Source organism: Anoplopoma fimbria, chromosome 1 (assembly GCF_027596085.1).
Source record: "Anoplopoma fimbria isolate UVic2021 breed Golden Eagle Sablefish chromosome 1, Afim_UVic_2022, whole genome shotgun sequence".
NCBI lineage: Eukaryota > Metazoa > Chordata > Actinopteri > Perciformes > Anoplopomatidae > Anoplopoma > Anoplopoma fimbria.
Genome location: NC_072449.1, coordinates 16,376,902 through 16,403,296, shown reverse-complemented (window position 1 = coordinate 16,403,296; position 26,395 = coordinate 16,376,902). Strand labels below are relative to the sequence as shown.

Here is a 26,395-nt window from a genome sequence, read left to right as displayed (position 1 = left end):
CTGGGTACCAAACTAAAACTTCCAAAGATGGGGTTGTTCCTAATACTCGTTCCGGGGGGTGGGGGATACAAGTATGGGTTTTTTTTTTCGTTGGAAGACAAGGAATTTCCACTTTTTGCATCACATTTAGTGTCAAATTAAACGAAGAGATATCTCTGACAAATTCAAATGAAAAAGCTGCAGCAGAACATCGAAGACATTTAAGAGCCTACTATTCACTGTGATAGTAGTGTTTAATTTATACTTGTGAAATAAAAACTAAGACTTAGCAACTGCAAGGCAAAAAAAAAAAAAAAAAAAAAAAAAAGAGAGAGGAGAGGGAAGATGGAGGAGGGGAAGGGTGTTATGAATGGTTCTGGTTGCATTAAAGTTACCACCTTGCAACGTTTAAAAATGTCAGCGAGGACAGAGTGACGGAGGAAAACAAAAAAAAAGACCCATGATCAAGACAACTTTGCACCCCCCCCCCTTCCCCTCCCCCTAACATCAGTGTCCAACTGACCATTTTAACTTAAGTGCAAATTAAAATAAATGAGAAGCAAGGAATGAGGTGAAATGAGGGAGCAGTTTCACCACCTTGAAAAACAAAAATCGCTCTGTGGAAGTCGTTTCCTTCTACGATCCCAATGCTCTGTGGGTCTGCCTCTCTACTGAGCCTCCACATTTAAAACAGGAATTACAGTTAAGAGCATTGGTCCACAGCCCAAGACAAGAACAACACTCTCTTATTAGCAATCAAATAAAACCTTATTTGTTGTCTAAAACTGTCTGGGGGAAAAAAAGGACATTTAATTCTGAAAAGAAAGAAATATCGATACTCAAAGATCTGACGTCCAATTATGATTCTTAGATGTAAATGACACCCATAAATTATGAATTTTAAGTGTTGGCTCAAAGCCTTGAACCAGTGATGCCACTTCCAGACTTTGTCGCGGGCGACATCTAGTGTTTAAATTGGCTCAGTGGAGATTTCACCATCACCAAAAACTACAATAGAGCATGGTCATTAGTGACACCAATTTAAAGACTATCATACAATTCAGTATGACTGCTACTGAGACAGGATGGTGAGGGTTGCAGAGGTCAGACTGATAGCACATCAAGGCTAAAAAACACAGAGCAGAGGTTTAAAGGAGCATGAGAGGGAGCAGAACGTATGATCTGACATCATGTTGCATCCCTGAATGAAATAAAAACGGAACGGTTGAATGGTTTGAGGGATGCAAAATGGCCTCTGAAGTGAAAATAGGATAAACAGAGAGGATAGAGTAAGATAGAAGTGAGAAAAGCAATACGCATTAACAACAATGTGAGGAATAGGACAGCAATAGGAAAACACAGATTCACAGGAAGCTAGACATAACAAGGACTCAGAGCTCACCAGTTACTTAGGAGAAGAAACTAATATTTACTTAACTGTCGTGGAATATGGCACAGCACAAAGGGGCATGGAGGCTGAGGGTTTTCATTTGTCATTCATTACATCTTTGAAACCACAGAAAAGAAACAGACAGCAAAGATGGCCTCCAAAAGCATCAAGGTGACCTTGTTTAATTCAACAACAAAAAGCTATCCATTTCAGTTCTGTCATTAATCCCTTGCTTTCTCAAGGTCTGTAAATTCAGGCAACAATTAAAAACGGGGGATTTGGTGACGAGAATCTCCACAAGTTTGTTGTCAGACCTCGTGTTAACTTCTCCCCCGTTTCAGAGACAGATATGTAGAGGACAGAGATGCAGAAGAGGTAAAAATATATAGATATTAAAAGCACAAACAGTAGCTGCCACACTGATGCAACCATGCTTAGCTAGAAATACATTACTGTACCAGTTGCTGTATAAATATACTGCATTTTTTTTTTTTTAAACTTAGAGATCCAATGCTATAGTGAAATACACCTGAATAGTATGCATACCCATTACGCTCAATTGACCAGAGGGAAAGAAGAAAGAAAAAAAACCATAAGACTTAATTGAGAAATATTGACAGAAGTAGTGGCTGGTTAAATAAATCCTAATGACGAGGAACACTACTGCTGTCGCAAGAAAACTAATTTATGTATTCTTTTCAATTGAATTGGCTTGAATTCAAATGTAAAAGATCCTTACGTGGTGGGAACACTTTATGACCCAATAATATTTAACCACTTTCTCTTCTAAAATACAAGGTTTGTTTCAAAAATAAGGCTCAAAGATCGACGGTTTTCATCCGACAGCGGCTTTATGCAATATTTTCTTGAGAATTAACCTACTAGTGTACAAACATCTGGACTAAGAATACCTCAAACATTCAACCTTATTGTTTTATATTTAATTACAATATAAATTGCTTCTTCCACCCTCCTGCACTACAAAGCCTAGGTACCTGTTACTTAGCATTATAGTCAAGTTTTTTGTTTTTTTTGTCTTATGTTGTGCAATATTTCCTCACAAAGTTATTCAATACCCAAATTTTTGATATGTTCTACTTCACTTCTTAGCAGTAACTGTAACAAGTATTGAATGGAGGCTGCATACAGAGCCTGTAATCCATATTTAAAGATTACAATGATAAGCATTTAAAAAAAAAAAAATCAATTCAAAACGCTGATAATTACTGTATGTTAACAGCTGGAGGCATTCCCTCTTATTTTATTGCAATATCAAACCACTTCATCTATATACCTGCACAGTAAATGCTTTTTGTAATACAAATCTGTACTCTACTGATCATGAAGTCGTTTTAGCAGTCATTTTTTTTGTGTAAATCCTGAAATAATAAAATATTTATGACCTAAGTATTACCTAAATATTAAACCCCACCACCACCACTACCTGTTATGTTTGTAGTGTTAAGATGGGTCATCATACTGCCTTTGCACATAACTGCCTTTACATGTATGAGCATAAAAAGGTAACAGAAAATGGCTGTATATGTCTTAACGGCTCAGATCGTATCCTCATCTGATGACCATCAAGGTTATGCTGGACTTTTTAAAATGAGATCTACGTTTAAAATGCAGTCAGTCAAAGCAGATATGTTTCCTTTTCAGTAATGTGAACAAACAAAAAAAATAAGAGAACAAAACAGATTCATCTTTTACATGAAACTGCTTAAAAGTCTCAAAAGTCAACAGGACTGAAAACTAAGTGACACTGCATCATCATGGCTCTGCACAGAACACTAAAACCAGCACCTTTCGGACTACAGTCCTCTTGCAATTTCGCATTGTAATTCCCACAAAGTTAAAATGTTGACCCAAATTCAGAGAACAACAAATCATCACCATGACACGGACCGGCCAGGCGAACACACGTCAATGCTCTCTCTCTGATTGGCCAACATGTCTTCCTAAATGTGGTGCACAACCACGAGTCATTGGTTTGGTCGTTTCAGCACTCGCACAACTGTGGAATGGACTTGTGGATTGAACTCTATCCATCTACCAGCACCCATGTATTTGACTGGTCCATTATTAACTGTATGCTCAAGAGTCTGTGTTTCTTTTTGTTGAGTGTTTGGTTATAAAGTCCTTGCCTGGAATAAGGAAGGGAGGAGGAGGCCAAGTAATCACAGTGAGGAATCAATGTACAATACATGTAGTGCAAAACGGCCGAGTGTTTCTGTGGTCTCTTGCAGGTGAGATGTAAGAAACTCAAATGTCTTGTACCTTGAAATGAATGGACCGGACTGTGAATATGTGATCTCCTCCTCCTCCCTCCCTGTTGTCTGATCTCCCCGTCTTGTCCCGCTCTCCTCTCTTTGCGCCAACACAATCCCTTTAAACTCCTCTTCCGCTGTCTGCCATGCACACCCCTAGAAATCCACGTCATGTATGTGTGTGTTTGCTTCTGTGTGTGTTGATCAGTAACAACATAACTGGAAGGTATTGTGCAGTAAGTGCCACCAAGTGATCATGTGTTTTTCGACACACCACAGGAGCCCCTGTGTGTGTTTGTCTATGTGTTTGTGCGGGTGTGAGAAAGTGAGCATGACCACCCACGCTGTTGACACAGTTATTATAAATATTCTTACATTTTCTTAATGCATTGACCTACGCTAGGGTTAAGATTCCGATAGTGTCACAACATACTAGCCTGCATAGTATGTAGCATAAAGTAAGTGATGTGTTTTTTTTTTTAGTGTGTACTATGCAAACGTGGACACAGTGGGACACGCAGCAGGATGGGTAATGGTCATTAAGTGCTCTGCTCATAGCACTCACATGGAGATGTAACGACAGGGATGATGGACTGACTACTGCCAGACAGACAGCTACGCGCTGGAAGACAACTGAGATTAAACTGAAAAAGAAACAAAGTGGATAAAAAGGCTAAAAGAGGAAGGAAGAACAAAGGTAGAAAAAAAAAAATAGTAATTCTGTTGAATGTGGTCAAAAGAAAGATTAAAAAAAAAATGAAAACCCAGAAAACTAAATTGCTCATAATGTTAAAACCCTGTGCTGATATCTAGTCGTTAGAACTTTGGCAGCATAAGTCAATAAGTCTTTGTAGTGACTGATGGAGATGATAATGAGGAATAAGTGCCCAATATATTCCAGCCAACTGAGCAGCAGCAGGAAGGACCACACACACCAGCACAACACAGAAACAGGAGCAACTGACACCCGTGATTGGTCAAGAGTCCTTCTGGAGTTCCAATGACAGACACATTAAAAAAACAAACAAAAAAACAGTTTGAGGAGTTAAAATAAAAAATAAAAAATAACCATAAAAAATAAGGTAATGACTGGTTGGCAAATGAACAGAGAAAAATAAAAGCAGCTTTTGTAAAAACGTTAGAGAATGTCGCATACTAACAATAACAATAATAGTAAAGTGGCTGTTGCACTTTAGTTTTTGTTCTTGCAGACAGGTGCCAAGTTCCCATGGTTACCATTGGGAGCCCGTGTAAGATTTGAGCAGTTGCATACGATGGTGGACTCCAGATCTGGTGGGAAAGAAGAGCAGAGGTACACCTTAGTGATTGATTTTTAAGGCTGCCTCATACCTCCGAGGAAAAGAGGGAATAAGAAATGTGAGGCTTCAGAGTTTGTTCAAGTCGAAAAAAAGCAATGAAAAGGATGACGGGGGGGCACTCACATGATGGGTGGGCTCTACCAGTGGGGCGGTACGTAGCTGTACCCAGGTGTCCCTTGGGGCCTGTAGGTTGGCACAGTAACTGGGTGTCCTCCGATCTGGGCGTGCTGGGGCGTTGTCAACAGGGTCCCTGCAGGAAGTAAACAACATATTAATGAGATTTGGTCAATTTGGAATCCATCTGATAAACACCATGGAGGTTTGGTTTGTTGGTGTGGTCATTGTTAATGATGACTTTCAGGTTATGTCAGCATGTTGATGTGATGCCTTATTAAAATTCATTCAAGCATGTTGGTATATTTTAACAGGTTTTCCACTATGTTAGCAGCTGTGGCAGTTCACCCCAGGTCTAAATGAAACTAACCACTTACCTACTCTCCCTTGATCATATAAAATTGAATAATTAAACAACAAAATGGATCTAAGAAATCAGTCTATTTTCATAACTGATTACTCCAATGATCTCAATACATTTTTGTTTTAGGACATGTCAATAAATCGCAAAAAAAATGCTCAAAATAAGTTAGCAGGGCCCTTTAAAGTTATTTTGTCCTATGAACTGCCCAAAGCCCAAACATATTCACTTTTCTATCTTAGAAGATGATTAAACCCAGCAAATATTCACATTTGATATTCTCAAACAAAATAATCAAATTGATGATCAAAATACTTTACCTTTGGCCATTTAATTTTCTGTCTATAAGATAATTATATAATTGTTCTATATATTTATTTTCAGCTTGAATTTATACCATGCTGTTTTAGGATATATAGACCTGGCCCAGCCAAGCACATTCAATATATTGGATATGCAAATATGCCAAAACAAAAGAGAACTCTTAAAAAAACACTTCCACACACACATTTGGTGTCGGTGGTTCTCGTCTTACCTGCACTCATGGCCATGGTTGTCCCAGCTACCATCCCCATGGCAGCCATGCCGTTGTTGCGGGGAGAGGGTACAGGGACGGGGGCGGGGTAGAGGGCTGTGGAGGGGATGCTGTTAGGCTGCACCACGGTGGTGTGATGGATCACATGTGGCTGAGCCGCATAGACTGGCTGGGTGTAGTACGCTCCCTGTGAGGATGAACACAGGAAAGGGTCGGTGAAGCTGATGGTGTGCATTTGTGCATGACAAAAAAAATATATAATAACATTTAAATGTTTTATCCATTTGAAGGAACTCAAGGAAGAAGGTTGAACTACTCTGTCAGAGACAGAACGTCTTCCTTTTTACACCAACATCCATTTAACCATTGAAAAGACCAAATTACAAAAGAACAAAATAATGGCTTTGCTGTTGACTTGTGACGGTGTAAGTGCATCTCTAACAAAGCAACGGCTTAAATCTGTTAAATCTGTTAAATCAGTTTAATTTGCTCAATCACCAGGGAACTTCTGTGGAATTAACTTTTAGGTCCCAGTTTTGATTGAGAGTTTAACTTCTGGAGCTCATTGTGACTTTCTAACTCTTTGGTATGAACCATATTAACAGTCCCACAAACAAAACAAAACAACCAATCACCTAGATTCAAAGAATTCTCTTTTCAGTCTGCACATCCACACACGTTTTAAACTGAAACTCAGAACTATGAAGTTGCATTTGTATTATTGCTTCACTTAATTGTACTAATATACTGTAGAGTATCAACTCACCAGATTAAACACAACACAACTGATCAAGAGTAGTAGTAGAGGTAATGTTAGTTGTAATATCAGTGTCCTCACCTGTGCGTATATGTTCTGCTGAGGGTAGGCACTGCGGATGGGGTACATGGCTGTTGGGTATGGGGTGGGGGTGGGGGTGTAGGGAGGGGGGGCTCCATTCGACTGATTGGGCGGCACTTTGTACGGGGTGCCTGCTGAAGTATATCCTACAAACAGGCCCAAGGAAAAGATCAAAAAGAAGGAGTTAACATACTTCATCAATCAATTGTCTCATGATTAAGAGCAGGTTGATCATTTTCCTCTAACAAACAAGTAGTCATGTGATATAATGTTTACGAAAAAATATTGTTGTAGCAGCTTCAAGTTATGACAATTCACCATGTATCCACTAAAACTTAACTGATCAGTTGGATGTCATAAATGGACAAAATATATAAATCAAAATACTCTATTGCTGGCTCTCTGCAACCTCAAATGACTGTGTTTTATGAAAACTTATATTACTGTATTATTATTATTATTATAAATAAACCCTGAATAACCGCAGGGTTGGATACATAATAGACCAAACCATAGTAATCATTAGTTGCAGCCTTATTCAGATGTTTCCTCTTTTGCATTTACTACATAATCCACCAGATGGGGGAGTGGTGCCGTCTTTTAAAGGGACTTGAGTCTCAAAATGCTGCCAATGATTTTGTGTGACTTAAAAGCCTCATTTAGCAAACGTTATCACAATGTTTTAAGATGATATTACTGTGTTGCCTACTGCAAGATTGTAGTCAATGTAAAGGGAGCATAATCACCTCTTTTTTTTTAAATGGACAACATACAGTCAAGCAACCTACCAACCTTAGTGTCACACAGGATTTAAGTGAAACCACCATTGAATAGTACTCTTTTGGCATTACATCAAAAGGTTGTAAAGCACAAGACGCACTGTAGGATAGCGAAGGCATCTGGCTCAGACCACTGCAGCGATGTCTGCTGTTATGTGGGCTCTGTGGGGTGCAGTACTGCTGAGCCGCCACATGGAGGAGCCTGAAGGTCAAACATGCTACTAGCTAGTTGCTGCCGTGGAGCTTATGAAAGCCCTTCGCTCACACAAGGACAAGGGAACAAAGAGATGCTGGAGCTGCTATGTGTGTCTGAAAGTGTGTGTGCATGCATTTTTTTCTCACACACACACACACACACACACACACACACACACACACACACACACACACACACACACACACACACACACACACACACACACACACACACACACACACACACACACACACACACACACACACACACACACACACACACACACACACCATTAGAGGACAATAGTGTGTGACAATTACACAAAAAAACCCTGCTGATAGAAAACGGTTTGTCTATTCAATGGTCGTGAGAAATAATGACATTGTCAAAGACATGTTTTTAGAGCAAAGCTGGCTTGTCTGGAAGTTGATGTTTGTCTGGGACACAAAATCCAAAAGACTCAATTCACCATACATTAAGCGCTGCAGAATGCATGGAATTAAATGTGCTGTTGAATATTACCACTGCTGATATAAAAATATAAAAAAAAACACCTAAATAATTAGGTTCTTTTGTTGGAAGGAAGCTGGGTGAGGGTTTGCTAAAGCATACCTGATATTTTGTTAGACTTCCGAAAGATAAAAACCAAACTGGGGGAGGGGACGTGAGGAGAGGGGCTTCAAAAGCAGCCCGGATGAAATCTACAAACACACCCTGCCTTGGTAAGATACTTAAAATTCAGGAGAATAATAGGGGAAACAATTTGAGTAGCTGTTCCCCTCCTGTTCAGAAAATAGTATCTTTTGTTGATTGATAGTAATTAATACTTTTGAAATATAGGTTTTATATTGAGATGACGCTTTCCAAGCCACACTTAACTGATATAATACCAGTGGTTCAAAAAGGAGTTTATTGTTCTTTTCCTTATTGTTATCAATTTACCATCCCCCTGTCTAGAACCACCTCAATGTCACTTAACCGTTTCTGAGTTTGACATTATATAAGCAAATCTTTTTCTCCCCAGCAACGTGCTAGAAAATAATTTGTTGTTTTGTGCTTTCAAATCGTAAATTCATTACCTGCCTAAAGCAAATTCATAAAACCTAAATAACTGTTTTGTCAAACAAGAAAAAGAGCCTTCCTATAAATCTTTTAGGAGACAATAGAGACGAAGAGACAGGAGATAATCAATCTGTGGTCCCTTAAAACTAATAAGAAAAGAAATCATACTGATATTGCTTTCAAACACGCTAATTATTCAGTTATCGATTGCCAAAATGTTATTTGCCAATTAAAGTCACTACTAAATAGACGTTTCATTTAATACACAAGCTTGATCTTTAACAGCTCCAGAGGGATTGTATTGGACTCAGTCTGTGTCTCTATGGTGAACAGTTCAAGAGCCCGCCACACTAAACTAACCTTATCTATATCTATACAGACACACCATATCTGGAGAGCACTGAGACAACTGTTTTGCCCATCTGCTGTGGGGACCAGACACCGAGCCCCAGCAGAGCACGTATCTGCTGCTATATGGCGATCAGCAGCTGTTAGCGGCTAGCTTCCCACTCCTTCACCATCAATGCTCTTTAGGCTGAGACCACCTCTTAATCCATACTGCCTTCACAGTGCCTGTGGATCAGCAGTAAGATCATCGGATTTCAAATGTAAGTGTGGCATGTAAATGTGTAATTTATTCAACAAATGAAGTGTTTTCCCAGCCTTAACCTAAACACTGACTTACACACATTTCACTTTTCAGTGACTTTTTTTTTTTTTTTTTAAACCTTACCCCAGAGTTTATAAACTGTTAAAGCATTCCTCTTTGCAAACAGTCTTTATTTCATTTGATAGTGAAACTGCTTATAGTGATCACATCTGTCTTGGTCAAATTGATCACTATAAGTGGATGATTATTAAAACCATTATCTTTAATCTTTTTAATATGAAATGATTAAACGGACAGGCTCGCTATTTACTTTCATTTTATTGACTCTTTTGAAATACAGTATAGCTGTAAAGTGCAGTATGTAAATTATAGCTTATTGTAGGCCCGCTCAGGGGGGGAATTACTTGACTGTGCATTATCAATCCATTTGAGGAGGGCGGCTTCAACCACAGATGATTTCCCCACCATCACCAGCAGACATGACTACATCTCGTCGTTCGAGTGGACTACACAAAGTATCCTGAGGAACGCCAAGTTTGTGTCATTTTGGGGGGTTTGTCATAAACTTTGGAGTCATTGGAGTCAAGTAAAAGAAAAAGATTTATGAAAAGTCACATAAACACTGTAAGAGGAACACTTGATTGCTACAAGCAAATTATTTAAACAGTATTTGTATAGGAATGATTCCATCCCTAGGGTTTTTGACCCATTCAAGCGGTTAATCACGGTTACCATGATAACTACAAGCGGCTTCCACTGTATTTTTAATTTACATCTATAACAGTATTTTATTGTTGTTGACCAAATTAAATTTGATGTTTAATTCTCAATGGGAGCGACATAATTACCCTCTAAGCTTTTTATGGCTCTGGTTGCACATTTGTTTATATTGAAGGATTCTTTCCACATGTTTCAACTCGTTTAATTTTGCTCTGTAGTTTTTACTTTTTTGTATTATGCAAATAATGACTCAAATGGGCAAAAGTATCATATTTACTCAACAAAAAGCAGACGGAATAAAACACATATCCTACATAGTAGTAGTTAAAAACATGATAATGATGTTTAATCATCTGCATGTACCAATCTGTGTGACAATATATATATTTTTTTAACCATTGCATTAATTGACACCCGTTTAACAAAAAAAATTGTATTGAAAAGCAATTTCTCCTGAGATATTACGTTGTTAAACATAAACAAAGTCATCGAATGGTGTTTGTGTGTGTGTGTTAGAGTTAGGGCTCACCTGGTGGATACCCAGGACTTCCTGTTTGATAGAGGTTGGGTGTATAGGTGGGAGCCGTGGCAGGATACCCTGCTGGATAGCCTGAAGAACATCACAGACAAGAGAGAAAATATCAGAAACCATATCTTAACAAACAGAGGGGGCCACAGATGTACACAACAAAGACACAGACACAGACACAGACACAGACACACACACAGGTAGGGCAGAACAGTATTTGGTTTAGAACAGGATGTGAACAGATGGCGCTCATTACAAAAAATTTCTGCACCAATAACATAGTCGGCTGAATGCATCTTACATACAGACGAGACACACTTGCCAATATGGCGTGGGAGGAGATAAATTCTGCAACACATTGGTAATGCAGGCAGGCACGTGTGTGTGTGGAGTGGGGGGGGGCACACACACAAAATTACACGTCGAGCAAACAAAGCAGATTTTGGCCAAAGAAAAAGCTTTCACTGATAAAAAAAAAAAAAAAAAAAGGTGCGAGTTCGAACAGAGCGAGACAAAGAGAGAGGGAGAGAGGGAGGGAGGGAGGAGAAACGCAGGAGAGTTAAGAGATGGTACGGTAAGTGCTGCTCACTGCTGCTATTATTGGCAGTCAATCTCACAGACTCTGTTCTGTGGCCTTGAGCCTTGGCTATAACTGGCTTTGGCTGCTGTAGGGTGGGCCAGTCAGATGTAACAGGTTTAATAAATAGCGGCATCAATCTACACTGCAGCTGAAGGTTGTGATGGTAAATCAATCTTTGCTCAGCTTTAATACATTTTTAATAAAAGATAACGCGAATGAAAACTAAATTAATGTGGCTTTTTGACGACATAAATTCTCAAGTTAAATTCATTGTGGCTGATCAAATGATTGGTCAACAAACAGAAAATCAGTAGACAACAATTTTAATACCTGCCAGATATAAGTGATATGTCAACTCAAAAATAAACAAACATCCTCTTATTTCTGCTTCTCTAACTTCAGCTTTTGCGGCTTTTCTATGTTTTACGCAGCACTGCATGGTTCAAGAGATTTTGAACACAATGACTGGGGAATTGTTCATTTGCATTGATTCAGAACCTTTCCTTAAAATGATACAATAAACAGACCAGATGTCACATTCCTATAAATGCACACAGAACTATTAGGATTAACAAAATGTTTAAGTTTGATACTTAAGAGCTAAAGGGAGGAACGAGTATGACGACTCATCCCCACATTCAAATATTCGTATTTGCTCTAAATAATTAAATAAAATGAGTAACTCTATAAGTTGAATTAAACTTGTTTGCAAACGTACTATACTTACCTCTTTTTTTTTTTACTTAATAAAGTATTTTTCACAATGTCATAAATTAACCTGAGTAACATAAAAAATCTCAAAACCCAGTTTGCAAACAAACCTAATAATCTAAAAATGCAATGCTACTCAAAATTGAGATTTACCTAAAGACTAAAATATCCAATCAACCAGGTAATTTAGTCTATTCCTAAAAGGGATTTTGTTAATAAAACTGTGACCACAATGAAACACAACAATGCTTCCTATAGCCTTTCCCTGTTGCATTATTCCTGGTGATGTCTTCTGGTCACATTGAGTGTGTAGTTAAGATTAAGGGGCTCATTTTCTTATATTCATAAAAGGTCATTTGATTTGAGTAAGATTTGAACATAAGGAAATGGACTTTCATGGACAGTTTTACCATTTAAATGAGTTTGTGTTGAGTGTTTTCGCACCAATGAACACACATGAGAAGGACTGCTTACTAACTAAAGCTCATGTAGAAAAGACTTATGTCTCAGAAAATAATCCCTGATTAATAATCCCTGATTATGTGTTTGTCTTCACATGAACTCATAACTGGAAGCTACAACAGTACTCTCATTTTAATGCATCAAATCGATTTAAATGTGCGTGAAACTTGCTGGTGAATACCTAATCTAAACATGTATCATTGCTGCAGGCAACTTTGATTTGCAGTTCAAACTCTTCAAAAAGATGGAGAGAAGGGAACTGAAATGTCATAATGGAGCAGCCAAATTGCTCCAGCTTCATGTTCCTGCTCCACGTTAAAAAGATGTCAAATAGTCACTGAACAACTATTAGGAGCATCATCTCGTTCACTTACTGAAAACTCAGCGGCAGCATTGCTTGTCACTTGCAGCCATCCTTAAAAACATATAGACGGTATAGAGGTAGTGTGTGTGTGTGTGTGTGTGTGTGTGTGTGTGTGTGTGTGTGTGTGTGTGTGTGTGTGTGTGTGTGTGTCTTACCTGCAAAGGCCATGTTCTTAGGGTTTCCATATGGAGTGCCAGGCTGAACAGGGCTGTAGACTGGATTCATAGCTGCAGCTAACCTGTTCTTACTGAGAAAGAGAGAAAAAGTGGCAGAGAGGGCAGGGGGATAAGAGAAGAAAGAAGAAAAATGGAGGAAAGAGAGGGAGAGACGTAAGCCGTGAAAATTGGAAAGAAAATTGTTACGATTACCAAGCATACGAACACACGCACAGAAATCCCGAACTCTGATTCTTAAGGCGACATCCAGCTGAGGGATTTTGCCAGCATGTAACAAAATAAAAAAATAAAAATCACGCTCCGTGATATCTCACAGTCAAGTAGGCTCAATGTGAGTATGTATTTAAAAAAAAAAATGAGGCACAAGTACTGATAGAAATTCACAAGTACGCATGGATCCACTTTAAATAATGGTTTGGTTTTGCTGTGTGGCATTAAATACAGCTTTGCCAAATGTTGCACATCTGCCCTTATTTTCACTACTGCACCTAACAAGGCAGGGCGAGCTCTACCAGACTGGTTTCCACAACAGGATTGTGGCCGCTGAACATTTAAGTTGCTGGCAATGGTTGGGGTGAAGGTGACCAGTATCGGGGCCATTTATTCTACATCTCCCATAAAGGCATCCTTCTCCCCAGTGTAGATGAAAATACCTCAAGTCCTCCAAGTTTCAACTTACCTGGCCAAGGAGAATATGGGCATGGGAAATTGTATACATGTTTGTGTGTGAGTGTGTGTGCATGCGTGCCCCGTACCTCTTGTGCGTGTCTGGTTGATACATGAAACTGAATTTGTCTGTGGGATGCCCGCTCGCCATTCTTGCTGTATGCAAATGAGGAAGGAGTGGAAGTGGATATGCAAATCTGAAATTAAAACAGCGAGAGGTCATGATTACAACGAACACAGGAAAAGGAAAAAACTAAACAAAAAAAACAAAACAAATAGCTAAAAAGCAAGCACCAGTGCCACAGCAAATGGTTAGTGACGCAGCAGGGGAGACAGTGATTTATGTGAGTTTTTACTGAGTGTTTGTGGTGACTTGCTGTGTCTTTAACCACCAATATGCCCAAATTCATAAATGTGCCAAATGCATAATAGTGTATGGATGATAAAATGTATGTAAATATTGAGTGAAATGGGCTGAGCTTGCTTCTATTTTAAAATCTCTTATAGCATCAGATGTCCATGTGCGTACATGAGTTGTTTTTAGCAGTACTGGCTTATAAAAACAGCCTTGAGGAAACATTCCATCAGTCCCACGTATGTATATCCTATATGATGTGTGTAATACAAAGTGGAGGCATGAGTATGGTTGTGTTTATATATATATATATATCTATCGATATATGTGACGTGCTGTACACAACATCCAATACAAGCAGCAAAGCAAACATTAAGACAGCCAAATGAAAAAAAGCACAACACACCCAGTGAGTGGGCAAGTGACGGAGAACAAAATATAGTACAAAAAGGTCGGAGTCTTGCGCTGAGCCATGAGTAAGCATGAGCCAGTAAGCATGAGCCAGAGCCACAAAAGCATCACACAAACAAAGAGCGGAACAGCTGAGGAATAAATTAAGAAAGGAAAGGTGTGTGTGTGTGTGTGTGTGTGTGTGTGTGTGTGTGTGTGTGTGTGTGTGTGTGTGTGTGTGTGTGTGTGTGTGTGTGTGTGTGTGTGTGTGTGTGTGTGTGTGTGTGTGTGTGTGTGCTATTTGAGCTCCTGTGTATTTTGTGTTGGTTTGTACTTTTGTTCACAGAGATGGGAGCCTGTACTTGGCAGGGACCAGGCCGGTTCTGTCTGGTTTTCAGTGTGGCTCTGTCGTTTGCTTTGTACAAGAATGCATGAAATATGATGTGGCAAGCTCTCTCCACACAGCGCATCACCTATTCATCATGAACAGACTATCAATAATTTCGCCAACTTCCTGTAGATTTGTGAATTGGATTGTACCGAAAGACGAACTTAAATCCGACCGATCCGTCCGGGGCTTGTGCTTCATGGCCAGTTAACGAATCCTTCAGGTGATTAAAGCTTAACTGTCATAATTCCCCGGGCATGCACGGTACTGTGGGGATGCCAAAAGGCACCAAGTGACACTTCACATTATGTGAGGAAGCATTTCAGCGCTCCATCCAGGAACATTGACGTCAAAACGCCAAGAGGCACTCTGAAAGTGAATGCCAGCACAAACATGAGTGCAGTTTCTTTTGAGCCATTTTGGGCACAAATTCCTTAAAAATCACACACACATGCATGCATGGCCCAAAAAAATATCAACAACATTAACCTGTGCATGTTTGTGGGTGGGTTTAAAACAACAAGAGTAGTAATATGTCAATTACCCAGATTCATATCTCATAACAAAACAATTTGCCAGAGGAATTGATGAATCTATTGTCGTACATCACATAGTAACAATCTCATTAATCTAAGGCATCTCCTATGATTTCCTTCCTCTGGGACAACACTGGCCCCCCCTTTCATTGCTTTCAATTTTTCTTCATCCTTTAATTTATCATTTCTCTACCTCACTTAATCAGTGTCTCTACCTGCAAATGTTTGATTAAAAAAAGATTAACGCAAAATGCAAGATTATTTGAAGTGTACCGCACTGCAATTTTTTTTAGAAGAAACAGAAATCTGCTTAACTGGATTACCTCAAAAATGCAACTCTGATTCCTCCCCCCCCAAGTGTCTTCCAAGACAAGTGTGCAAGTTTTAAAATCCAACACAGTTCATCTAAAATGATCTGTACAGATGACTGTAAGTCTAGAGCAACCCTAGCGGCACGAATGTCTGTCCAAATTCATGGCGAACCATCCCAAAGGTGTTGGGACAATTCACTCAAAACCACAAATGCTAACCTGTTAATCCATATCGTCTTATCTTATCAGGCAATTATCGTAGAAAATCATCAAATCAAAGTTACAGCAAACCATGTACGAGCTTAATCTCGTGGCTATTCAAGTACCCACGTTGTAATGTTCATTTAAATGTGTAGATGGAGAGAACAATGCCCATTAACACATGGACAGGTGGCTAAGCTAACCCTGAGGTCTAGTGCTGCAAACACAACACATACCCAATTACTGTGCCTGGGTAGAGAAAGACGTGTGTGTTCATCATTTCAGCCTGATATGCAGAGAGTGTGTGTGTGTGTGTGTGTGTGTGTGTGTGTGTGTGTGTGTGTGTGTGTGTGTGTGTGTGTGTGTGTGTGTGTGTGTGTGTGTGTGTGTAAATGTGACGAAAAGTGAATGGGTGCGAACAAGAGGGGCACCACAATGGGTCTAATGAAGGTTTCTGAGGAACAGAGGAAGGCAGACATAGATGTGATGAGTGGGAGTGTCTGTACACAACTCCCTTTGTGTTCAGGGGGAGGGGATGGTGAGGAGCTTCAGGCTCTCTGTTCCTTAAAAAAAAAAAGCCTCTCTCTGGGCAGAAGACCCTCTGTTCCACAGACCACTTTCTATGATTGTTAATGACCATTCTTAAGAGACTCACCATAGAAAAGACATTTATCTGTGGAACAGTGTAACGGGGGCAGAGATGTTCAAGCGTCTTCATGGCTAAGGATTTGTGGTACGCGAGGCATAATTCATTAAGAAAAGAACTAAAAATGACACGCTATTGTTGGTTGCCTGAAAACATCAATAACACATCCACGTAGCTCAGAGAGACACCAGCAAACAGCAACTGCAGCTGGGCACTCAGAGCCAAGGGTTTGGGTGCTCACAATGAAATCTAATGAGTTTGTTGTACTACATTTCTTCCTTTACAAAAAAGAACAATCTGCCTTTTCTGTAATTGTGCCATCCATACTGGAGTCAGACAACATCGGTTGCCATGTTGGTATACGGCTGCAAATAATTATTGTCATGTCTATATTTTTTTTCAATGAATCTACATCATCTACATTTTCAAAATCTTGATTTCCCAGAACCCTTCAAATGTCTTGTTTTGTCCAAACATCAATTGAACGTTGTAATTTGTCGTTAAAAAAAAAAAAAAAAAAAAAAGGTAGTAAATCCTCACAACTAAGAAGCTGGGACCGGGGAATGTGGGGAAATACTTTGATAATTACTAGATAATCACAATACTGATGATGAAACTATAAAAAAATAATGATCAGATAAAAAAATCTGGAATTATTATTAACTCAAACATTGAAAAGATAATGTTAATGTTTTTGCCACGATACATTAGAAAATATAAGCATACCGTAAATCATCAAATTTGCCAAATTGAGACAAAGTAGTTCAAGTAGCAGAATTGGTAGAAAGCCGTCACTGTGAAGAAGCTGCAGAGCTGCAGGTACAAGACGTTCTGTCTTGCCAGTAGCCACTGACGACTAACTAATCAAAAACTGTTAGTGTGAATCTATATTTGTACTTTTTTTCCAATTCTTTTATTTTTCCCAGCCACATTACATTTCACCACGCACACACGTTGTGACTGTCTGTTGGCTTCTTTTTGCAAAACCAGATTCAGTCTTTACGCTCCTCTCTCCTTGATACAAACACATCAGGCTTCAAAGACAGCAGGGATAGCTGCAGTGTAACATTCCTCCATCAGTCAAAGGGCTGCAGATGATGAAACTCCATGTGACATGAAACGTTTTCACTCATCTGCCGACTGCTTTGACGCCTTTCGGTAGCTTATGACAATCAAACCAGTGACCATGCTACCACATGTCTGGCCCTATAACAGCCTGCCATCATCAACAAGAAATTGGAGCTCACTTATTTTTTTCACTCAGTTACCTGTCCATCTATGACACTGCGAGGATGAAAAACATTTCAGAAAATTGGAAATCGCACAGAAAACTGACATTGCTACACAACAGCCAAAAAATGGTGTGCACTGTATAGTGGATGTTGTTGTCCAAATACACTGTCCAAATATCAAAGTACACATTTCATTCAAGAATAACTCTTGTAATAATTTTTTTTTTGTTATGAGAGGTCTCAACATAAAACCATAACATAAGAAAAGGAAATATTAAAGGATACCATATCACTGAACATAATGAAAATCATTGTTAGTTGCTGCCAAGATGTTGTTTTCCATAAAAACATCAGTAAATTGTATAGGTTATATCCCATCAAACAGTCAAAAGACCAAAGATATTAATATCACTATCATAAATCCTAAAAACAAGAGCATCAAATTCACCCTTTTGAGAAGGTGGAAGCAGAATACATTTGGCATTATTGTTCGATGAATGTCTGAAACAATTAAGGGATTAACACAATAGTTGCCAATTGCTGTCGACACACTCATTGTGAGCTAAACTGCAACATCAATACTCATCACAGTGTATCGGGAGCGTGTGCTCCGTCTAGTTTACTAACTCACACACGCTGACATTATTAAGAAGACCTTCCAGCTCCATGGCTTAATCAGTTATTTTTCAGGACTTTGTTAAGCTTAAACTCTATTAGCGGGACTTCATTTTGGGTTGAGCAAACAAACTATAGCCTCAAGGCCTGGCTACGAAAACACAGCTCGTCATAGCCTGCATGCCAACAGAGCTGCTGTGTATATCTTTAAAATGTTTTGAGTGAGCTCAGTAATGTGCTAGTCAAGTCTTGCCTCGTTTCAGATCTTCAAAGATTATGCCCACATTTTTAATTTGTGTATGTTAATATAAAATGTGTGTGTTGCAAAACAATAACCTTGGTTCCAGTCCATAAAATGGAGATTCCTGGAGCCTAGAAGAGGTAATAATGAGGGAGGAGGATTGGGAAAGAATAAACCTCTCCCTCACTTACTCAAACACACACAAAGAGCTACCATTCCTAGAGAACATGTACAATACAACACAACCCCCACACCGAGTCCATCCTCCCACATAATACCTCACCAGGCATCTACTCTTTAAAGCAACAAATCAGAACCAGTGGGCGTCATCACACTTCAGCGCAGGAGAGAATAGAGCTGAACAGCTTCTTTTTTTTTTTTTTTTTTTTTTTAAATCCTCAAGAAGGCGGCGTTTCACTTGGGTCATATGAATAGGAAACAGAGGAATAGAAATCATAAGAAGATAAAATGCTGAGTGTAATGCAGTGAATTTATATATTTTTTTTATTCTTGGGGACCAATTATTATTCCAAATACCTACCTTCATAATGAGTCAGCAATTTAATATGTAAAACAGGCAGTTTCCTATTTATTGATTTTATTCTACAGCATATTATTTTATTTGATCAATGTACCGTTAAGCTGAAACGATGAGTAATCTGGAATTCTTTTTAACCAACAATGCAAAAGATGCACCAGTTCACGCTTCTTAAATGTGAATGTTTTGTTTATTTTTTTTTGTCTCCTATGATAATCAACAAAAACTAAGCCATTTTAAAATATTATCTTGGGGTTGTGGGGTTATTTTGTCCTGACATTTTATTTATTTTTATTTAGATTATTCAAGGAAATAGCAGGTATGTTATTGGTAATGAAAACGATTGCAAGTCTCAGCCTTTCTGTACTACCGATAATTGACAATCAACCAGAAAGCTGCGTTAAAGCCCCTGAAAACTTGGTGTGACATTTTAAGTATCTCTTTTTTAAATTATTCAATATATTGTGCTCCTTAAGTTCTTAATGGCTTTTGAAATAGCATCAATCCTCTCTACAGCACGATATCTACTTAAACACAGGCTCAAGGGACGGACCGACTAACAGTGCCTGCTATCACAGTCAGAACTGACATCCATAATCAAGTCAGGGACCAGATCCATCTTGCTACAGTGCGCAAAGGCAGTGCGATGGAATCAGAAATCCCCCCCCCTTCCTTCAACACAATCAGACCTGCCCTGCAGCAACAAGCTCCAAACAGCCCTGGGCTATTTTAAATCTAGGACAGCACTATACACATGGGGACAGCATCTCCCCTCTTCTCTGTGTCGGCTTCCTCCTACTCTGTTCTCCTCTCCAAAACCATTTCATCAGTCACACACCTCATGGGTCTGCATCTCTGGATTATGTGACCATATTGCGCAAGCCCGCTGAAAATGGAAATGTTACCATGAAATAAATACCCTTTAACATTATCCATTTATTGAGATTTCTACGCCTGCTGTGGTCCTGGGGTACTAACACACATATAGGAAGAGACCAATGTTATAGAATGGAATATTTTCTAAAAAAGGTATTGACACTGAGGTCTGCATTTGGTTATTTTGCTATGATACAGTTTAAAATGTATGATTTCATGATGCAAAAAAAAAAATCTTAAACTCACCATTTCTGGTGATAAACGTAACTAGTGTCACCTTCACTGAGGTTAAAAAGGAACATATGGTGGTGAAAGAGTTGGCCCCAACAAAGAATCCTTTTAAAAAACATCAAGTAATTTGGCTTTTAATGAGTTCTCAGAGCAACTAGGGAATATAACATCAATAGTAGGCCTGAACAATACTGGAAAGTCTACAGCCATGTTAGTCGACTAGCGAGCCTGAAACACCCATACACACACCAGACAACAAAACTGTTAGATGAAGATAAAAGTTTGCCAAGAGACATCTATAGGTACCAGGTTACCGTGAGCGAAAGTTAAAATCATTAATTCAGAAGTGCGATAAAATAATGCAAAAACTCTTGTGAATTTTTAAAGGGCACTTGAAGGCATCATGTACATATTTCGCATACGGGTTGATGGTATGAATCTTCCTTTTTGGACCTACCTCTCCACTAAATTAGTTGGAAACATCTATAATAAATGGAATATGTTGAAGACTAACATATGGTAGTACATATCTGGCTCCAGAAAACCCAAAGCCCCAACAAGACTTGTTCTCTTCCACAATTTAGCTGCAAGTGAATTAAGCAATGTTGATTGCCTACATGGTAGGAGAGTTATTAAAAGCTACTGTATTATTAAAGAAAAGGCTGACTCTGGTATGCCTGTACGTGCCGTGGAATAAATGCATCCTCAACACTGTGTAAACACTTCTGTAATAATGGAAAAAGGAAGGCACTGGTGTATCCTGCATATTGCCGTAATGAGGGAATAACGAGCTGCTGTCCGAGAACAATGTTCACATTTGGTCTTGAGTTTGATGTTGAATAAAAAAAAAATATTTTAAACATGTCTAACATTGCTTTGTAAAAAAATAAAGACAATGCGGTATGGTTGCAAAATATATATATATCGATATGTTTGAATAACATTATATGTGTGATATGGAAAATAACCAAATCGTATAGAGATATTCCTTGCGCATTTAAGTTCTTTATTTATTGATTAATAGCAGGACTTGTTTACATACAGGACACACACGCACGCGCACACGCACACCAGTTAAACTTCACATTGATGTATAAAGAGATGTCACTCCAAAAGCTACCGAGTGGAACATGAGGCACTCAGTAAGTTGTGCTTAGACCAGGCCTGCGCTAAAAATATGAAAAGATTTGAATGTGGGCATAAAATGTCTCCTTTAAGACCACTGCTGCCAAGGTTTGACTGATAATGTTTAACTCAAAGCCAGCCAAGTGTATTTTTCTTCATGTACAGGGCTGTCACCTCACACTACCCAATTTGTTTACTTTTTTCCAGCTGATATATGAAATCATTTTTTTCCCCCCTTCTTCCACTTGTCAGGCATTATCCCTTGGGTTTAATTAGATACACGTTCATTCAACACACTGCTTCTGGACTACAGCATGACCTTAAACTATTGATCATGACTGTAGTTATCAGTAATGAAACAACAGCGTGCAGCGCAGACACATATGTTGCCTATGTCAGTGTGTATACAGTGGTAGACCCCCTGATATGATTGACAGCTGATTGCATTACAACTTTGGCCCCAGGGATCAGTTCAACCTTTTATCCTTGTCCTGTATTCCCTTTGACAGTCCTCACCTGCCACTGAACACATACTTAGATCAAAGATCACCATGCAATGATGCATCAATGCTTGTCAGGGATCTGTTCTGATAATGAATAAACAATGACTTGTAATCAGATTAGAGCTGCAATGGATGGTGTATTAATCAAATAGCCAATCAATAGATAATTTATTTCCAACTATCTTGATAGTCAATAGTTTAAGTCAATTTTCAAGCAAAAATGGTAAATTATTATTATTATCCTTTTCAAATGTGAGCATTTGCTGATTTCACTTGTCTTTAATCTTGTAAAATTAATATATTTGGGTTTTGGAGAAGTTGATATTATTAGTTAACTAGTCATCAATTAATAAAAAACATAATTGGATATTTAAAGAGTATGCATATAAGAATTAGAGACCAAGTTTAAGTCATATATTGGAATTATATAAATTATTTATATTATGAAACTCGATGGTATTTTAATATGGCAAACTTATCGTCAAACATCACTGACTTTCCAGCCAATCCAACCACATAATTGTTTGTATTTGGTATTCTCTTAAAATGTTGGTCATCATGTCAAGGGACTGTGGGCTGGAAGGCTGAAACTGGAAACTGCCATCTGTTAGCATCTTGTTCACTGATCTCTGATGAGAAACGTATTAAGTGGCTCAAACCACACGGGACTAAAGAGCTAGAAAAAGGGCCCGTTTTAGAACCACTGACTCTTGTAACATTAAATGACTCCAGCTTTCTATAGTCTGACAGTTTTACAGCTGCATTGTACAGCCCACCATTGATACACTCAGACGGCGCTCATCGCATGCCAAAACATCCTTTCCTTTGTTCCTTGCAAACATGGTTAAAATTCCATCAATATACTGTAATTTCTGTGTGGATTTCTCAAGGATGACCATTGTCCCTGCATTTAATATGCCTTCATCAGGGGGAAAGTTGTTCAGCCTCATGAAGTTAACATTTTTAAACAAACCACATCACTGAATGTCTAACATACATGGAGCCTTTTGCATGTAGCTCTGGTGAGGAACAAGAACAGTAGTATCTCAGAAATCCTTTTCTACAGATAAGGTATTTTTTTGAATTATAGAGGATTAGTAGTCAATGAATAAAGCAGTTAACCCCCCCAAAAGAGATGATGACAAAGATTCATTTCACTGATATGACTAGTCATGAGAGAAGAAAAATACGCCCTTAAGCATTTTCTGTAACCCTTTCTCGTTTGAACTATGTGAGGCTGCGTTTAGTTTTTGTATTCTGTGTCAGTGAGTTCATCGGTTGCCTGTTAAGACTCAGGAATGACTTCTAGCATTGAATGATTAGTTGATCAAAAGAAAATCAATAAAGAAGAAATTTTGAGCACGATTAATTGTTTGTTCTTTACCAAGCAAAAAATACCAAACAATCTTAAATACTGTTCTCTTATTAATTGTCAATTTTCTTTTTACAAAAAAACCCCAATCTTTTCGTCAGGTATAGTTGGTCAAACAAAACCAGAAACTTGAAGGTGTCATTTTTGGATTTTTAAGACCTTGTATTGGACATTTTACACTGTATTCCAAAGTTTCGTAGAGTGACCAATATTTGTCTGATCAAAAGAAAAAATTGAGCAGCAAATTAATAAATACCAATCATAATCATTAGTTTTTTTATTTTGCCATTGTACTACTTATTAACAGTAGAGGGGGTCTGAACATCAGGAACCACATGTTTATTATAAACCTAATAATAAATGATCTGCATAGACTGAGTGAAAGTGCTCCATCTAAATCCAGTATGCAAATATTTACACTATGCAGAAAGATGTTAAACTTATTTTTTAAACAACGTTACAAACAGCACAGATGCAACACAAAACTCCTTTAAAAAAAGACAAATAAGTTACCCTCTTATTCATATTGCTGGTTGTTGCCTGGAGGATGAAGCCCTGCATGCAGGCGTCTGTATTTACCACATCAATGTTTATTATATCGTCATATCCACCAGAGTATGGCATGCAACTTATTGGCAGTACACCGCATTCCTTAGACAGCAAAGCCACGCCAAACAGCAGTGGTTGGACAAAAAAAAAAATGGTCACACACACACACATTCAAACAAGCTTAAGACACCATTTTGAAAAATCCACCGATTTCTAGATAACAACTCCGAGATGCCATCTTGCCAATTATCACCAGATTAGCCACCGTTAGCATGGCTTTCCCCCCCGAGGAGGCCCCCCGGTGCAGGATTCTAAGATGCGCACACACACACACACATTACTATCGTTAGCTTAGCTTAGCCTGCTAGCTTAAAAAAAAGAACGCGTAGCATCCTCGCATCCCCACGCTGTGTTCACAATGCTAATTAGCGAGCTAGCTGAGTAGAGACAATAAAAAAAAAAAAAAAACTCTCGCGGTGAGTCAGGCCGGACTGCACCGTTATAACAGCGGCTGCATGTACACCACGTAGGCGCAATCCATTCATTAAAAAAAAAAAAAAAAAAAAAAAAAAAAAAAAAAACCCGTAATACCGAAACGATCACTACCGTAGGGCTCCGCTATGTGAGCTAGCTCCTTTAGCTTAGCATGCTAGTTCCCCCACGGAGGACAATTGAAGGGAAGCGGAGCGGAGGAGGAGGAAGGGAGAGAGAGAGAAGAAAAAAAAAAAAAAAAAAGGACACATGGACATTCCTGCCCTCCATTATTATTATTACACATCGGAGCAGACTTACCAAAAGCCACTGGGTCGAACAAATACAAAAGATTCCCCCGTGTGTGTTGTGCGTGTGTTGCGTGATGTCTCCCGTGCGTTCTGCTCTGCCTGCGGTCGGTGCGGACTGGCTCTGACTACGGCAGCGTTTTCCGTCGGACCAGTGGCGCAGAGAAGACAGCTTTCACCCGAAGAGACGGCCACCGTGTGGGGGATGGGGATGCATTGCCGGGAGGGGGAAAGAGAGGAAGGGAGGGATGCAGGGATGTAAGGAGAGAGGAGGAGGAGGAGGAGGGGGGGGGGGTCTGACCCACCGATAATATCATTTATTTTGATTATAATATAGTATATAATACAGTTCAGACTTTTAACTCATGGAGAAATCCTTGCCTTTTCACATTGGACATATAATACTGGTCTTACTCTTTCGTTTTGTTTGGTTTATACTATGTTATCTTATATTGGTTTACTATTTTATGTTGATCTTATTTATTTTGTTCGTTTATTTGATTGTCACTTGTTATTTCATTTTTATTTCTTAGTTTAGTTTTTATCCTAACGATTTGTTTTTAATGTTTCATCTATTGCCTTGTCTGTCGAAGCACTTTGTAAACCTTGGTTTTTTTTAAAAAGGTGCTATGTAAATAAAGTTATTATTATTATTATCAATACTAGAGGATTTATTTATAAGGGTTAGTGCGACTATTCAATGCTGTTCTACTATTATAGATGGTGTAGGTGAAGGGAGGCGGTCTAATTGACAGGCTATTGTATAATAACACTGTTACTTCTTTGTTCCGTTTTGTGCGTGTTCGCACTTAAATGATTGAGTCTGTGGTTTGTTGTTTTGTTGACATATTACACATATGTTGTTGCGTATGATTATGAGCAAGTAATATCAGTGTATGTTTACAAAAGACTGCTGATATGTGGGGTATTGGAAAGAAAAAACACACATTTCCAGGCAGGAAAGTGTCTGTTATGTGGTCAGCAGCACTGTGGCGGTGAGACGGTACTGCAGCATGGCTGGAAGTTCACGTTCACTAATTCAAACAAGAGGCTTTTTTTTTTTTTTTGCTTCATATATATATATATATATATAAGAACGACCTTCACAGCAAGGCAACGCCACCCAGTGGTGACGAGTTGCATTGCACCACGATGGCTTCATTTTCAAAACACACACGTCCTGAAACCCTCCCTGCCTTTTTGCATTTACTGCATATTGAAATTCTGTTTTTGCTTGAATGCAATTTATTTGATATCGTATTTTATCTATATTATTTAAGAAATCCGTTTTATTGTTGGCACCTACAGCTTGAAAAAAGAAAGTCTTGTGTGAATGATTGCTGCAGTTCGTTTAATGCACTTCATTGACCACTGCGGGTACACATGGTAAAAAAATAATAACCAACAAATAAATACGACTGAAGCTGGATTATCTGCAGAGCAAATATCAACACAAACAGCATCAGAAATCCCAAATAATAGTGACCCCCTTGTATATTTCTGCAACTGAGTTTAACCTTTATCGACCAAACTACACTATAGGAGCACGAGATTTAGCTCAAACCTGGTCTGTGAAACTACAAATAAACTAGGACTACAGTTCCCATCTGCCATTGCGCAAATAAAGAGCCGCATACATGCACACACACAACTCGAGGGCTTTTATAAAAGAGATAAATATCTCAATATCAGAAACACAACGGCAATATATGACGCTACCGACAAATTTGGCCGTGAGAGCAGAAAAAGCCACGCGAGTCTTTGCGTGATTTCACGCTTCCGGAAGTTAGAATGGCATGAGAAAGAAAGAGCTGTCCGAGGTGCTGACACAGTGAGTAGCTTAGTG

General features: G+C 38.8%; 1 protein-coding gene across 2 annotated transcripts; it reads right to left on the bottom strand.

The window, feature by feature from the left end:
- Nucleotides 1–483: 483 nt before the first annotated feature.
- Nucleotides 484–24,789, bottom strand: fam168a (family with sequence similarity 168 member A). 2 transcript variants are annotated; one of them, XM_054602862.1, is made up of 8 exons: nucleotides 24,563–24,789; nucleotides 13,751–13,858; nucleotides 12,975–13,066; nucleotides 10,703–10,783; nucleotides 6,807–6,952; nucleotides 5,969–6,155; nucleotides 5,082–5,208; nucleotides 484–4,929 (listed from the first exon to the last, which is right to left on the bottom strand). In XM_054602862.1, exons 2-7 carry the CDS (start codon nucleotides 13,810–13,812, stop codon nucleotides 5,096–5,098), a joined length of 681 nt encoding a protein of 226 aa, XP_054458837.1. In that variant the 5' UTR covers nucleotides 13,813–13,858; nucleotides 24,563–24,789; the 3' UTR covers nucleotides 484–4,929; nucleotides 5,082–5,095. The 2 variants fall into 2 exon arrangements, with proteins under 2 accessions (XP_054458837.1, XP_054458846.1); XM_054602871.1 differs by lacking the exon at nucleotides 13,751–13,858.
- Nucleotides 24,790–26,395: the final 1,606 nt, after the last annotated feature.